General features: G+C 38.4%; 1 protein-coding gene across 1 annotated transcript in view; it reads right to left on the bottom strand.

Annotated features, from left to right (window-relative positions):
- The window catches only part of relt (RELT TNF receptor), a 32,200-nt gene that overhangs the window by 15,863 nt on the left and 1,631 nt on the right, over positions 1-14,706 (bottom strand). Inside the window, exon 2 of the mRNA XM_056265906.1 lies at positions 285-359. Coding sequence (XP_056121881.1) covers positions 285-326 — 42 coding nt within the window. The 5' untranslated portion in view covers positions 327-359. The remainder of the gene's footprint in view (positions 1-284; positions 360-14,706) is intronic.

The following is a 14,706-nucleotide window of genomic DNA, read 5'->3' as shown; positions in this document are numbered from 1 at the left end:
CATGAAAAACACTGGGTTTGCCAGTAGTGAATTGTCTTGTTGTAATGTAGTATAGTATAGTGTAGCCATTTATAGTATACTGTAGTGCAGAATGGGATGTTCGTTATTGGCTACATTGCAGGTTCTCTGTGCAGTGAAGGAACAGAGAAGTGTGAGAAGAGACAAAGTGTTCTGAGAGAAACCTCACTGTAATAGCCCTCATTCATCACTGTCAACTTAAGCACACTGCAGTAATCACACACACACACACACACACACACCGTCACATTAATGAGCATACTTACAATCAGACAGACAGGGGCAGAGCAGTAAAGGTGGTTCTTCATCTTCTTCAAAATATTCTTCTATATTCATGTAATCTGAAAAAAATACATGACAGGAACTCAATGACACACGCAGCAAATATAACATCATCAGCGTCAGCAAAAACCACCAAAACCTCACGATGCGGGGACAGGTAAACAGCACTTAGGCTCTCTTGTGGTGGACACATAATGGGTTTGTATGCGTACAGAAGTGATCTATAAGCTAAAGCGGGATATAAATAGTCAGCTAAACTTAAGCAAGCCTGTGGTTTGGGGCAGCACTGCTTTTCTTGGCCTATATTTGGATCAAATATGCTCAGTCAGGCCAGAAACTACTTACTGGATCTACTGGAGCAAAAGAGAAAAAATGATTCTCTGATGAGAAGGTCATGTAGACACACTGAACTATACCATCACTGTTTTTAGATCACTCAAAAAGCCTAAACTCTAATACAAACATCAAGATCTAGACCAGACCATGAAATGCCAGCGGTGGTTCTCAGACCCTCCTCTCCTTAAATGACATTAACTGGAAATCAAATGGAGACTTTAGCTGAAGTCCCTTGCATCTCTGTTTCAAAGAAAAAGAACAACTCTAGAGTTTAAAAAGAGGTCTCAACAAGGTCTCAAAATGTGCTCGAGACCAAGCTCTTCTCCACATTCATTTCATTTCATTCATATATGTACTGTAAGAAAAATATCTGTTAAAAAACAGAAAAGGCACTAGTTATTTTCTTGCAGGACATTATTAAGTTATTAAGTTTATGGACATTCCATTTACCCCTAAAACACAACACAATGCATAATTCAAAATATCTGTAAAAGATCTGTGAAAAATCAATACGGAAAATTCCTTTATATTAACACAGTACATTGTGCCCTGCTTTTTACAAACAGTGCAAAGACATTAAAAACAAGACATGAAAAGCTAAATTGTGCAAGATAAGACATTCTTTTCACTAATTTGTTGTAAAGAAAAGCAAAAAACAACAACAACATAAAAATATAAAATAAAAATATACTAAATCTCTATATAATAACTTTATGAAATATTTAAACAACCATTTAAACGTTGCTAAAATCATCTTCATCATCCAGTTCCAAAGCAGATGCAAAAAAGATAAATAAATAAAACCACAATTTCTAACACAACCAAACACCTGTGCTGCTTTGATCTCATTGCCATGACAACAAACACTGAGTGACAGACACACTTACCCCAGAGTGTCTCTGTGCTCTGTTGCCCTGGTAACAGCTGAGGATGCTCTGCTCACTATGATGACGCCTGCTCACTGTCCCACTGTACCTGTCTACATAACGCTGTCATTCCTTATACTGCCACTCAGAACCACGGCTCCTCCCACCACCTGGAAGAGGCCCCGCCTCCGTTACACAATCCTCCAATCACATGAGTTTACTGATGATTTGCACATTGTGGTGGAGAGGTTTTTTTCTAAGTAAATGTTTTCTAAACCCAAGTGAAGAATATAAAACATGAATGAATAAAAACAGAATAACTGAGCTCAGACAGCACGTGTCCGTCCGCAAGCTTTGACATTTTGGTCCATTCTGGTCTGTGCTGCCACTAATTTTAGCACATGAATGCTGCAAATGTTCGATACTTATTTATACATCAACGGTGAAAATGATTATCCAAAGAAGGTCCTATCAACCAATCAGGTTTTAGGATAGAAAAGGATACAACTGAACTGAATTGAATCCACACTGAACTAACTTGAGCTAAATAATAATACTATTGCCTTTTTAGAGCTATATTACAGCAGAATTAGAATTTGTTTAATATTTGATTCGTGACTCGAATTTATGCGTTTCAATGCAACACTATCAACACCAAAATGAGTCTGCAGCAGTCAGGTGGTACAGGTCAGAGCTCTTTAAGTTGTTTATGTTCATTATTATTGTAATGTTATGTGCTTTGAGCAGGGAGCAATGAGATGGCAACGAGAGAAACTACCTCATGTCTCAAAGCACATAACATTACAATAATAATGAAACATAAACAACTTAAAGAGCTCTGACCTGTACCACCTGACTGCTGCAGACTCATTTTGGCGTAATATTAGATTAAAGACAGGGTAGGTGATTTGTTCCAGAAACATTTTTTGTTATGCTGGTTGAAAGTCTCTTCACATCTGATAGCCATCACTAATTTAAGTGGTCTAAATGTATTTATATATGTCTGTGGAAGGCATAGGACCATAAAATGATCGTCCAATCATTGCATTCGGTCCGAATGCAATGATACGATGTCCTACCTGCCTATCAGCGTATACATGTCAGTGTTTCCGCTACATTCATTCTGCCGTGGCGGGCCGCCACACCTAAAATCATCCCGCCACGGCTGCAGCTTCTCGGTCCGATATTGTTTGTGTTATTGTTAAGCCCCACTAAAGGCATACAAAACATTGTGAAGCACCATAAAGTTTTCACACTATATTCCAAGACTTCTAAAGTCATTCAATAGCATAATGTGAGGTAAAAATGTATATTTAAGTCGTTAAGTTAAAGTTAATGGAAACTCATCTCTCCTCAGCCATCTCATTGGAACTCAGTTGAGACAGTTGAAGCCCATTTTTAGCGATTTTTGAACACTTCCATTCCTGACGCGCAGACTCAAACCGACTCAAACTAAGCTTGATGACGTGAGCAACCTGTCTGACAGACGTTAATCTTCTAGTAGCTGTGCGTGAAATTGCCAACGTTAATCTTGCAGAGACGGGGAACTTGAGCAAAGAGTTATTTGGCGTGAGTGAGCAGGAGTAAGTATTCCGTTGCTTTTATGGACTCATTATCTATGGGCTTCTCCCTTGACGGGACGTCCCCCCGATAGCCTGCGAGCTTCTCCTCCTGTCTGTACGGTCATTTCTGTACAGCGCGACAGAGAGTCGAGTGGTTATGACGCAATCGTTAGCCTATTTTTACTAAAACTGTTTCTACGGGGCCATAATGTAACATAGAAGGTAATGGAGCCCTTTATACATTGTCGTGTTTCTTTAGAAATAAATAATGGACAAATGGAGTCTTTAAACGCCTCAGATGTAAAGTTATTCGCTGTCAAAGTGACGCCAAAATGAATGGGAGTCAATGGAAATGCTAACGCAAGTAAAGTTCTGCTACAACATGGCGGCACCCGGCCGGCTTCAACTTCCGGTCGATGGATTACCCCCTTGGTCATTCTCCATTCAGGATTCAAACAGCACGTCGCGTTCGGTTACGACAGTAACACATAGTAACACGACGACACTCTCTTCAAGATCAATGTTCCCTTTATACTATATTTGTAGATAAAGGTCTATAGTTTGCATAAAATTACTTTATCTTGCTGGAGTTTATAGCGCTTTCTAAATCACATTCCTTTCTCCCGGGTGTCTGTTACTACAGCACTAGAGTAGAGAGCACTATGAATTGTTCTTCATGCGCACTGTAAGTTAACTGAAATTTAAAACTGTTAAAAGAAAAGGCTTAATAAACTGTTGCATAGATATAATACATTAAGCAGATATAATCTCTTCGCTTTGTGCTTTGAACCTTTCAATGCGAAGCGCTGCACGCTGTGACTTCGCGTTGCTTCAAGTGCATCATTCTGCGCACGCGATGCGCATAATCGCTTTGCCGCTCTTATTGGCGCCTTTCATGTTATAATACTTAGGGGAGGTTTAAACACCTGGGATAAGGGGGTGTGGCCAATGGGAATATCATTCATGGGCCACGCCCCTCCCCCTGGCGAAATGGGCCTGCCACCACGGCTGGAAAAAATCCTAGAGGAAACACTGCATGTATTTCCATACCTCCGCGCACCTGCTCATGCAGACGTCACACGTCATCAGCGTGTTTCATGCAATGCAGTTAGACAGACGGCAACCGAAACAACAGTCACCTTTTACAGTTCCTCCTGAACCAAGACAAAAAACGTATGCTGCGTTCACGCCATTAATACCGTAATTTGGAAGAGATGGAAACCTGTGACGTTATACACTGAGCAGTTCGTGGCTTTGGAGACGCTCTGAAGGGAGGGTGGGATCTTTTGCTTTCAAAGCTAGCTTGCTAGCCTCTACGAAAAGTGCCTCCCCTGCATCATTGATTCTGTTATTTTCCTGTTTATGAAGGAATTATTTTCCTCTGAAGCTGCTTTGAACCAATGGCTGCGTCCGAAATCGCATACTCTCTTGAGATACTTATTTTGAATAAGAAATTTCTTCACAACCGCTAAAAAAGTACGTTCTATATAGTGTGAGTGTTTGTAGTATGAATGAAATCTGGACGCACAACATCGTACACACGTACAAAGTGTCCATCGCACACTTCAGAATCTCAAAGTAGTAGGACATCCGGGTACTTTTTGCCTACTCTTTTATGAGTACTGTAAATTTGGACGTACTTTTTTTGTCACCTCCTGTTTTTCGCCTACTATATAGTAGGGAAGTATGCGATTTTGGATGCAGCCAATCGTTATTGTATAAAGCACTATATAAATAAAAATTACTTGACTGAAATTAGGGTCTGTAAATCATTATTTTCAGCCAATAAATTCCCTCAATTTCTTTCCCATTAAGTAAGGAAAATATTAATTCAGTGTTGGATCAAAGTAGCTTTTTCAGGAAAGGAAAAGTTAAATGGCATCTGGAATCACCTTATATTGGTTTGGAGAACAACCGGTCACATTCTTGCAAAATAAAAGTAGTCTCACCCACATCCGGTTGGGCAAGCTTAAATCAAGACTAGTTAAACTTATACTTCTAAAAAAATCCCCAATGTTTCAAAGTGCAAATGAATGAATGAATGAATGAATGAATGAATGAATGAATGAATGCAACAAACAAATGAGTTTACAATTGTGGAAACAAGCATTCAGTCGCCCTTCTTGATGACAGGGCTTTTTGGGAGAAATGTTCAAAGAATGAACGTACCCCCACCTCTTCCTCCGCCCCTGCCGCCTGGCGCCCACCCACAAACCACCCCACAGAAATGGCTTTCCTTCACATTTCAAGATCAGCTGCCAGTCAGACGTGCTTCGTGCCTGCTTAAATTTAGCTCTTTCATTAAAAAGCAATAAAGTCCCAGCGAACAGTAATTACAGTTCTTGCAGCATCTCCATACTGTCCGGTTCTCCGTTCCGTGGCTTTGGAAGCACATGAAAAACGGCATAACGTAAATAAAACAACAACAAACATAACACAATCACCTAGAATTATCCATTTTAGGATCTGTCATCTTACAAATTGGAAACGATGAAGAAGTTGCCCTGGATTGACTTTTGGAAGCGTGGCGTTTTGCAGCTCAAGTCCTGCTAGCATGTCGCTTCAGGATCTAGACCGGAATCAAGCCATAAGGCAAAGCGAGAGTCCCGGTATAAGATTATAGGGCTTTATTCTACAGCAAACCTTCAGACTAGAAACCAAAGTCTAGCCATCGCTTGATTGACACATTCTTGTTAAGCTTTCAGAAGTATTGATTAGCTACAACAGAATAAATAGAGACATCATTTTTGCTGACTAATAACCTCAACCACAAAAGGAACATACCACATTTATCTAATATCAACCAAGATATGAATCAGTAATGATGCTGCTGATCACACTACAGTACTGTAGGTCTCAAGAGAAAAGTGGGGCAGTTTTGTTTGGCTTACTAAAACTCTCAGCCCAGCTTTTAGATATCTTTAACTATACAATAAAACTAGATGTTACTAGCCTATGTTCTTATGAATTTGCTAAGATGTTCTGAGTGGTTTTTAGTGAGTTGCTAGGTTATTTAGCCTACTTGCCCAAGTCAAACGAGCTCACCTCGAGGGAGGGATAGACTTCAATGTAAGTCTCTGGGATTTTTTTTATTGTTTTAACATCCACCAAGTTATAATTAGCCTTAAAAAACGCAAGGTCTCAAGGCGCGTTTTTTAAAAGTTGAACTGATTTTAACTTGAGCGCCACGTTTTTAGAACGCCGTGTCATGCGCGAGACGTTGCAAAAGACGCGAGAGCAACGGTTATACACGTCCGTCTATCGCGTTTACATATAAAAACATTGGAAAAGTAGCGCATTGGAATGAAAAAACGCATTCTGTGTGAACGGCCCCTCAGAAATCACTACCCTTTTCAACAAACTGCACAATTTGAGGTATCATTCGTGTCTTTCAGTATTTAAAGGGATAGTTTAAAAAGAACAATTCTGTCATCATTTACTCACTGTATAATACTACTGTATTATTTCCTTTCTTTTGCAGAACACAAAAGATGACATTTGAAAAATCTAGGACGCCACTGACTCAATAAATGGCCAAAAAATGCTGAGAAAAAAAATCTTCTTTTGTGTTCAACAGAAGAAAAGTCATACAGGTTTAAAATGACAAGATGGAAAGTAAATGATGACAATTTTTATTTCTTTTTTTGAAATATGCCCGTACACCTTTTAAAAGTTTGGGATCTGTAAACGTTTTTAATGTTTTTGAAAGAAGCCCCTTATGGAAAAAACGACACTATTGTGATTTAAAACCGTAATATAAGCAACTGTTTTCTATTTGAACATTTTTTTATATTTTCCTATAATGGGAAAGCTGAATTTTCAGAATCCTTCAGAAATCTTTCTAATATGCTGATTTGCTGCTAAAGAAACATTTCTTATTATCATTGGTAAAACTATTGTTTCGCTGCTTATTTTTGTGGAAACCGTGATAAACGGAGTGGCAAGTTGAAATTTACATTGTACAAAACATTTCTGTCACACAAAATATTTCACTTTCGATTAATTTAATGCTTCCTTACTGAGTATTAGTGTTAATAACTTAAAAAAATCTTAGTAGTGTATTAGCAACAGCAATACTGACACACGCTTTAGGAAACCCACGTGTCACTTGTCTTGTAACTCTCTTGTCAGCAAGTTTCGGTGCTGCTGACATGTGCCATACAACCACGTCTCACTTCCTATTCGCACTCTGAAAGTTCAACACGCTTGTCTTTCTTCAAATACCCACCAGCCTGATGATGCTGACAAATATAGCCTAAGATTTTAATAGCCAGACACTTTCCATTTTCCTACCCTCATTTTCAATCCCTCCCTTTCTCTATTCCTTCAAATGAACTGACCACCGTTTGCTTTCAGCTGCTAACAGCATGTTATGTTGTATGTCCTGCATGTTTCAAGATACGTGCCAACCACGTGCTGCGGCCAGTAACCACAACAATCCCTCTGTCACCAGGGGTGAGGAACGTTATGCAACAAGAGGGACACCATCAAGCCGAATAAAAACCACTTCAGACAATGGGATGAAAAGGGAGTTTCTGCTCATAAAGCTGTTTTGGGCTTCATTTTTATGTTGCTGCATGAACATCTAGAGCTATGATATACTGAGCAGGGAAAAGCAAGGGATTACGATCCATGTGCATTATTCTACTGTGGGTTTCATGCTGAATCGTGAATCGAATTGATTCACACTCCTAACACTGAAGCTATAAGGGAGCCATTCATTGGTTGAATCCGCTGGGAAACTGTGAACACTGTGACGCTATCAAAACATCACTCTGTTTGTTTGAGGATCTCGATCTGCCAACATCGAAAAAATTTGGACAGGACTATCTGTTCGTCAGACCAATGGAAGACGAAAAAATGTTTTCTGAAAACCTGTATGGAAACAGTCATTATTTTTGCAATTTCATTTGGTGATGCTGGTGCCATATAGCGCTATTGCCAAAATGTATTCTTTTGTTTCCCTGTGCAGCAAACATGAAAACAATACAATTAGATTCCCCGTAAACCGCGCATATTGTTTTAACATAAAATGTTAAAGTAAAATGTTTTTGAACCTGCAGAATAGGCATCATGGGGCGGAACTGTTTGTCAAAAACCAGTAAGAATGATTTAACATTTACTAATAGCTTTCAAACAGTGTTAAAGAGATTGCAGTGGTAAATGAAGTGTTTTGTTGCTTGTTTGGAACAGGTCTCCTCTCCTGTTCTTGTTGTGGACCGTTTGCTGTTAAAAGACGAGGTCACTGATGCACAAACATAATTATGGGCCATGTGCATCATTCTACTGTGGTTTCTACTGAGAAAAACAGAGGAAAACCAATTATTCTCTGAGATGAAACATCTGCCTGTTCAAAATAAGGCCCTTGATGTCATACCTAAATAACAGTTGCCAACAATCATTCTGGACAAATACCTACAAAATGGCTATTATCGACTCCCATGCACACGAGATTTGACTATTCATAACCGCTATAGATAGCATCACGATAGCTGTTTTCACCATTAAATACATGATTATGTCATAGGTATTAGATTGTGTCTATATTTAGCTTTGTTTGTTGTTTACTCAGTGTTGGGAGAGCTACAATTTTGATTTTTGACAGTGAAGCTACCCATATAAACATTACACTGAAGCAAGGGCTCAATAAGAATATGATGGCAAAGTTATGCAATGAATGTAAAATGCAGCACAGGGACTCAAACAAATTGAAAAGTACTGGAAAAGGACAATGCACTTCTACTATCGTTTACTGTAGTAAACACAAGCTGGTGGCACCAGTGTTGAATACTGATAATGTAAATTGACACATTGAGAAAGAACCTCATCAGTGTCGGATTCCACTCATTTGATTGACATGCTTACATCACTACCTGTAAGGGACTTTGGAACAGACTCAATGTCTTATTTGCATATTATCACAGCTTTCAGGCAGTGTTTCACTATCTATAATAGAAAAAGAGAAGGAAATCGTTTAATATTCCTATTTCAAGGAAACTTGAAGAAGTAAACCGTAAGATGCTTGACTAGGAAAACACCACTAACATAGCACAAAATAACTGAGATCATGCTGGCAAATAAATATTGATGAAATCCATATATTAAGTGATTCCACATTGTTAACAACCGAGATTCTTACAGCTTGATCTGGAAAAAAAAGAGAGAGATAACTAACTGTACAAAGCAAATTGCCAAACCCTTGTGAAAATGAAGTAATCTAACTTCAAATCATTCAAGTAAATCATTACAAGTGTCATTATTATAAATATATATAAATACATAATACAAGTTTCAAGAGAAATTACATTGAATTTTATTTTACCATAAATGTTTGTCAGAACATTCGACAGTACACTTTAACCATATTTCAATGACAATAATGACAATAGAAGCAATGATGAAATTACATACACCTATACAGTATGTATTTAAGTCCAACTTAAGTAAGTCAAAAAGCTCTCAATTTCAAATAAATTCATTTCATTTCATTGCATTTCATTTTTCATTTAATAGCAAATACCATGCAATTAAGTATCCGAAAACATTGTGTTCAGTAAATGTTTTCAAGTACTACTATTTATTTTCCTAATCTTTTTAAAAGATTTGATCTATTATTTTTAAAAGTGTGCTTAAGTTTACTTATCTTTCACAAGGGAAAGCCTTTTCAAGAAGAAAAAGGAGCAACCTGAAGGGAGACAAGCTCATTTCACCAGTTTTGAAATTAAATAGCAGGGAAACACTTCCTTAATGTAAGTGTGGAACAATTCCTGTTCCTAAAGGGGAATTCCACCTCATCAGTCCAAACAGGAATGTTAAATGCACTCGCCAGAGAAAAGACAATTCTTATGGAATATATTTACATATTATATTCGTTAACAAAAGAAGCACATGTGCAGTGTGTCTTAGATTACTCTTCCAGTGATGCCAAATGTCTAGAATAAGGAAGGTCAAAACCTTTGCCTTGAGATGGGTCGGTCACCCAACTCTGCTGGCTGCATCTTGTTCTCTGAATCTGTAATTAGCCTTTGCTGCAGGAATGTCACATTACCCACGCTGCCCAGTGCTAATTAATGGATGCCGGCCTTTCGGAGGGTGCAGGCCAGGGTCATGTGGCCCAGCATCGGATGGAGGGGGTACTTCCATTCACATGTCCGCCTGTGCCCTATAATGACACCCTGAAAAGGTCCAAATGTGGCCCCGGCACCAAGTGCTGTATCATCACATCCTGAATAGCAACACTTTCCCTTTGTATTGGTCTTTGTGGCCAGATCTAGTGTAAAAGCTAACATTCCTGTAGCTCAACATGGTGCGAGTGATGCCAAGATCCTTGGTTTAATTCCCAGTGAAGTTGAAACACACATACACCAAATATATACACCAAATATACACCTTAAACATCACTCACATCGGTGTGCTAGTTATGGCTAATTCATTAAAGAATTGTTCTTTTAAAAGTAATTTTTTTTAAATGAATGGGTTGAACTGGTTCACTAAACAACTGGTTCACAGTCTAAATGATTCATTCATGAATCTGACTGAATCGGTAAGAGTTCTTGAGTTAACTGACTCATTGAATCTAGAATGATTTGTTCACAAATCAGACTGAATCGCTAAGAGTCTGAATCTCAAATTAGCATCCCACTGACTAATTGAACCAAAAAGGATTCATTCACAAGTCAGACTGGGTGCTTCTACTCAAATTGATTCGTCCTCGTTTCCTTGTTCCTCCACCTTCCAGCCCGTGAGCCGGAAACCGATCGTACTCAGCCATCTTGAAGGTTCTCTCAATTTTCTAACTGTACCGCGAGGAGGCGAGGAATTAGGAGAGAGGAAGCTTCCTGAGGAGTCATGAGCGAGAATAGGGGGTGGAGCTAAGAGGAAATGAGGATACACAAATAAGAAATGAGAAGCACCCACTGAATCACTCAAGCAGTTCTTAAGCCAACAACTCACTGACTCATTGAGCCAAGAATGATTCATTCACAAATCCGACTGAATAATTCAGAGCAGTGCTGCGTTTAATTCCACTTTTAGACATACACTCGCAAATGTCCCTTAACATTCCCTGGGGGAATCTCCGCTTCCATTTTGAAGTGCGTTCAACTTCGTCTATTGGGCGAGTGAAGTTTATTTGGACAGACCCTCGACCCCTCGATTTTAACTGAGGGAGCAAGTTTACTCAATATCATTCAGGCAGATCCATAGACCACAATGCAACACGATTGTGACACCACAGCAGATCGCGCAGGTCAGAGTTCACTCTTCCACCAGAACTAGACTCGTGTACGGCCGTTACCAGAAGCCAGTGATTATAGTTTATAAATGTATAAATATGGATATTTTTCTTACAAAATGGCATCGCTTCACTTCAGAACCCCCTGGAGCTGTATGGATTACTTTTATGATGGATGGATGCACTTTTTGGGGCTTTTGGGCCATTATAAAGCTTGGAAGAGCCAGGATATTTTTTGAATATCCGATTGTGTTTGGCTAAAAGAATAAAGTATACACCTAGGATGGCTTGAGGGTGAGCAAATTATGGGATAATTTTCATTTTTGGGTGAACTAACCTTTAAATTACCCCACCCCACACAAATCTACTGTATGATATTGGACGTATTTTGACATTTAACTGCATAATACTTATAGCTACCTTAAGCTGACAGTTTTTTTTTTTACACAGTTACACTACCCGGTTTCACAGACAATGCTTAAGCTTAGTCCGAGACTAAAACTCATGTTTTTGAGCTGTTTTAACTGAAAGCAACTTGCACTGGAATATCTTAAAATATGTCAGTGCCATTGTTTTGTCTCAAGATGCACAACAGTAATGTTTTTTTTTCCTAAGGCATGTTTATAAAAGCCACTTAAATGCCCTAACTGAACTAAGGCCTAAACCTGGCTTAATCTAAGCCATGTCTGTGAAACTGGGGCATAGTTTCTTGTATTGTAATTTTACCAAACACCCCAATCACATACAGGCCTATAGAATGGTGTGTAAAACAAATTCATAAGTAAAAAACTGTAATGAATCAGTTCCATAGCAGATTGCAAATTTTCAAAGGTTTAGGGAGTTCCATTTAAACCCATTTCAAGAATTCCGCAAGTAGTGGGCACTCATGCAACGTAAGCAATGACGTACATTCGAGTGAACGAGACGGAGGGAAGTTAGCGATGGAAAGGGCATGAAAAAAACTGACTTAAACACAACCCACTAACTCACTGAACCAAGAATGCTTTGTTCACAAACCGGTCTGAATCACTTATCGAGCAGTTCTTGAATCAAAAACTCACTGGCTCATTGAACCAAGATTTATTCATTCACAAGTCAGACTGAATTGCTCAAAGGGTTTCTTGAGTCAACAACTCACTGAAGCAAAAATGTTCAAAAACCTTTTCAGCCAAGAGATGCAAATGAATTTTTAGTACTCTTTAAGGTAAATGCAAATTATATAATATAGATTCTGAATGAATTTATGTAATTTATGAGCGACATCAAACTGAAGTGTACATGAAATTACCCAAAACACTCTTATTGATACAATTAAAAACTAATTAAAGCATAATAAATGGTAGTACTACCTACACAAGAGTTTTGGAACGCTTTAGAGCATGTAAAAGCCATTAAAGAACATTCATTTTTACCATTAATTAAATAAAATATCTCCTGTACGTAACATAGAGATTATTCTCTTCATTCAATGTTATTGTTTACTCATACTACTCAATGTATCACAGTAGTAGCGCTCGCAAGGTCAGCAGGACCCACGGGGACACAGTAAATCCCTGCTGATCTGAGGTTCAGAGCGGTCGGTGCGCCAGCAGCGCCCAAACCACATAGAGGTCAACGCGGACACGCCAGCCAACGCAGGTAGATGTCTGCATGCCAGGGAAGGAAAAGTATACAGTAAATTTGGTTCGTTTCTGGTGAAACGGTCCACCAACACAAATAATGAAGCTTTAATTAAGCCATTGATTCCTGCATCCAGCCATGGAGGGTTTGGGTTCTTCCCAGACATTTGCTTCATAATTTCAGAGGAGCGTGCCCAATGTCAAAGCTGCCAACCAAACTCCCACTTCAAAACTCTGAATTGGTGCTGTCGTTCCAGCACGGGTCAAGAAAGGAGCATAGGCCATTACAGATAACAGTCCTAGCAAGGTTCTTGTTTGGACAGCAGAGTCACACTAGCAGAATCAGGATGGTCAAATTAACTATCAAAACAAAAGTATGCAAGCATGGGAAAAATGCATGGACAGCTATGTAAACACATGAACATAAGTCTCGTTAATTTGGAAACATTCTGGCACTGAATCACAAATGCCAAATTTATCCGATCATGATTTTTCATGGCCTATTACATTTTTTTTTACAAGAAAATTGGCCGATTTTTTTCTTCATTTATGCAAATTTAGTGTTTATTTGCTCTATTAAGGAAAACTGCCATTAAACAAAATCTATCCCCGGTTTCACAGACAAGGCTTAAGCCTAGTCAGGGTTTCTGCAGGTTTCACAAAGTCAAATTTAAGACTTTTTAAGACCTTTTTAAGACCATTATGAATTAAATTTAAGACCTATATCACACCATAAAAAAAATGTACAAAGGAAACGCAGAGTCTCAAAATTACTTGCAAAGTAAATTAATTTATTGAAACTGAACAGTACTGAAGACAGCTTAGATGGATGCACAAAGCTGATTGGCTGTTGCATGTTGGTCAATTTTGTAGTCGTAAAACAGCAAATTATTTTTGGACTAGCGAAATAAGGAACTATAACACCACGCAATAAAAAAACACACATTCCAAAGCGCTGCGGGAGGACGTAGGAAAATTAAGAGCCGTTTAAAATGATTTAAGACCTAGAACACAATACTTCAGCAAATTTAAGACTTGTTAAGGCCTTCAATTGTGATTTTAAAATTATAGACTTTTTAAGACCCCGCGGAAACACTGCTAGTCCCAGGCTAAAAAATGCATGTTTGAGCTGTTTTAACTGAATGCAAATTGCACTGGCATATCTAAAAATATGTCAGTGCCATTGTTTTGTCAAAATATCTACCCAGATATGCACACAACTATTGTTTTTTTTCCCCTAATAATTGAATATGAATATGAATTTGAATAAAAGCCTAAATTAAATCTGTTGATCGTATAAAGTGATCGTGTCTCTTCAGATAATTGGACTAAACCACTCAATTCATATAGATTAGTTTTACGATCTCTTTATGAGCTTTCTGAAGTGACAAAGTTGTAGTTGCGTATAGCTGTCAATGGAGAGACAGAAATCGCTCAGATTTTATTAAAAATATCTTCATTTGTGTTCCGAAGATAAACTAAAGTCTAACAGGTTTGGAATGACATGAGTGTAATTAATGACAATTTTTTAATTTTTGGTTGAACTAGGCTAACCCTTTAAGGCTGCTCGTGCCTCAAAATCTGAAAATAATGTAAAGACTTCATGCTGATGAGTCAGTCTGTCCCATTTAAACACCGGCTGTATTAGAGCCATGCATTTAATCACACTGCTTTATGAGCCTTAAAGTTACTAAAGCATTTGCGTGCCTCATAAAGCAGGTTATGCTGAACACGGCAATACTAGTGCATTTAGTTCAAACGTGAGAATAAAATATGTTCGTACGAGTGTT

The sequence above is a fragment of the Rhinichthys klamathensis genome, unplaced genomic scaffold (genome assembly GCF_029890125.1).
Source record: "Rhinichthys klamathensis goyatoka isolate OS25496 unplaced genomic scaffold, OSU_Roscu_1.1 h1tg000242l_1, whole genome shotgun sequence".
Taxonomy (NCBI): Eukaryota; Metazoa; Chordata; class Actinopteri; order Cypriniformes; family Leuciscidae; genus Rhinichthys; species Rhinichthys klamathensis.
This window is presented reverse-complemented; position numbering and strand designations above follow the sequence as displayed.